Here is a 1,535-nt window from a genome sequence, read left to right as displayed (position 1 = left end):
TTTTTGTACTGGGGATCAAACTCAGGACCTTGCATTTGCCAGGCAGGCATTATGCCACTAAGCAATCTCTCTGGCCCAGGTATTCTTTACCTCTTAAAGCTCATTTTCTAGTAACCAAAATCCTAATGAGAACACAAAAAACTTACTTAGTAAAATACAGAACCTTTAAATCTAGTTATGTAAGTTTAAGCAAGAACATCTGAATATTTTAGAAAATCGTATCGTTTTAGACATAGAAAACTTAACCTTTCAGTTACAGCCAAAAACAAGTTCTTTAAATTACTGATCATAAGAGTCAATACTTTTTTGAGGTATATATGTTGTCTTTGACCAAGAAAATCCCTTAAGTTATGCCACAAAGACAATAAGAAACACATTTTTATGTCCTTAATAGATTTTTTTACACTATCTTGGTTACCTCACAAGTTACATTGAAATATGTTACCAACTTTAAAAACATCCTTATTCTCATTTTGTTAACTCACTGTTAACCCCGTGAACAAAGGTATTTGGGCTATGTCATGAGTTTCTGTTTACCTGTATACCAACTAAAGTAGAACATATACCTGAAAATGGACACACACAAACTGTGCTGCAGCCCAATCATATATAACCCTTATGTTGTCATACCTTAAGGTGTTCATTTATAAGTCCTATGTAGGGCTGGGGAGATGGCTCAGTACAATAAATGTTTGCCTGGCAAGCAAAAGGGTCTGAGTTCAATCCCCAGTTCTGCCAAAAAAAAAAAAAAAAGAAAAGAAAGAAAAAGAGTATAAGTCCTATGTAAGCCGTGAAACTATGTCTAAATCTGTTAATGTTTCAAATAAGTTTGGCTACCCTGAAAACATATATAAATGGTCTTTCCATGAAAATCTCAAAAACTAAGTAAAAGAAAAATAGTGTCGAGCTTAGGAACCAATGTTTTTAAATGAAGCAGCCATATGTGCTTTAACTGGTGTTTTAGTTACTTTTTACTCATCGTCGCTGGGACAAATACCTGACGCTCAAAATGAAGGAAGAAAAGGTTTCTTTAGCTCACAGTGTGTGGAGGTTTCAGTTCGTACTCCAGTGCAAACAAGAGCAGTTCATGGAGGCAGAAAACAGTGAAGAGCAGAGGAGGAGCAACAGCCGCAGCATCCATCAAGCCTCTGTCTTCCTTCTGCACTGACTGTGAAGGTCATCGGTCCACTGCAAAGATCCGAGCTCCTCCAGAGTGGCGCGGCTGCGAAGATCAAGCTCCTCTGAAGACTGGGACCTCTCCAAGGAAGCAGAGCAGGGTGGCCAGCTGGAGCCTTCCTCAACTCCTTCATATACACTTTGTGCTGAGCCCGGAACTGGGCGGAGCAGATCAGCCAAGTTGACACAAGGTATCAATCACTACAACTGGTTATTAACATACATTAAATAGACAAATATACACTAGACAATTACATTTAAATTTGAGTCTGCTCTCAGATGTGTTTGGCCAAGTTGTACTATAATACCCCTTTTACAATTTTCTTTTTTTTTTCTTTTTTTTTTTTAATTATTTATTT

The 1,535-nt window shown here is 37.5% G+C and overlaps 2 protein-coding genes across 3 annotated transcripts in view; one reads left to right on the top strand and one right to left on the bottom strand.

Annotated features, from left to right (window-relative positions):
• Amn1 (antagonist of mitotic exit network 1 homolog) overlaps positions 1 to 1,535 on the top strand; it is a 65,277-nt gene that overhangs the window by 24,622 nt on the left and 39,120 nt on the right. The window lies entirely within an intron of this gene.
• LOC105742325 (trafficking protein particle complex subunit 3-like) overlaps positions 1,178 to 1,535 on the bottom strand; it is a 2,020-nt gene continuing 1,662 nt past the window's right edge. The window contains exon 2 of the mRNA XM_012514948.1: positions 1,178 to 1,222. Coding sequence (XP_012370402.1) covers positions 1,178 to 1,222 — 45 coding nt within the window. The remainder of the gene's footprint in view (positions 1,223 to 1,535) is intronic.

Source organism: Octodon degus, unplaced genomic scaffold (assembly GCF_000260255.1).
Source record: "Octodon degus isolate 3935 unplaced genomic scaffold, OctDeg1.0 scaffold00047, whole genome shotgun sequence".
Classification (NCBI taxonomy): Eukaryota; Metazoa; Chordata; class Mammalia; order Rodentia; family Octodontidae; genus Octodon; species Octodon degus.
Note: the sequence above shows the minus strand (reverse complement) of the source record. Positions and strands in the feature narration are given on the sequence as shown.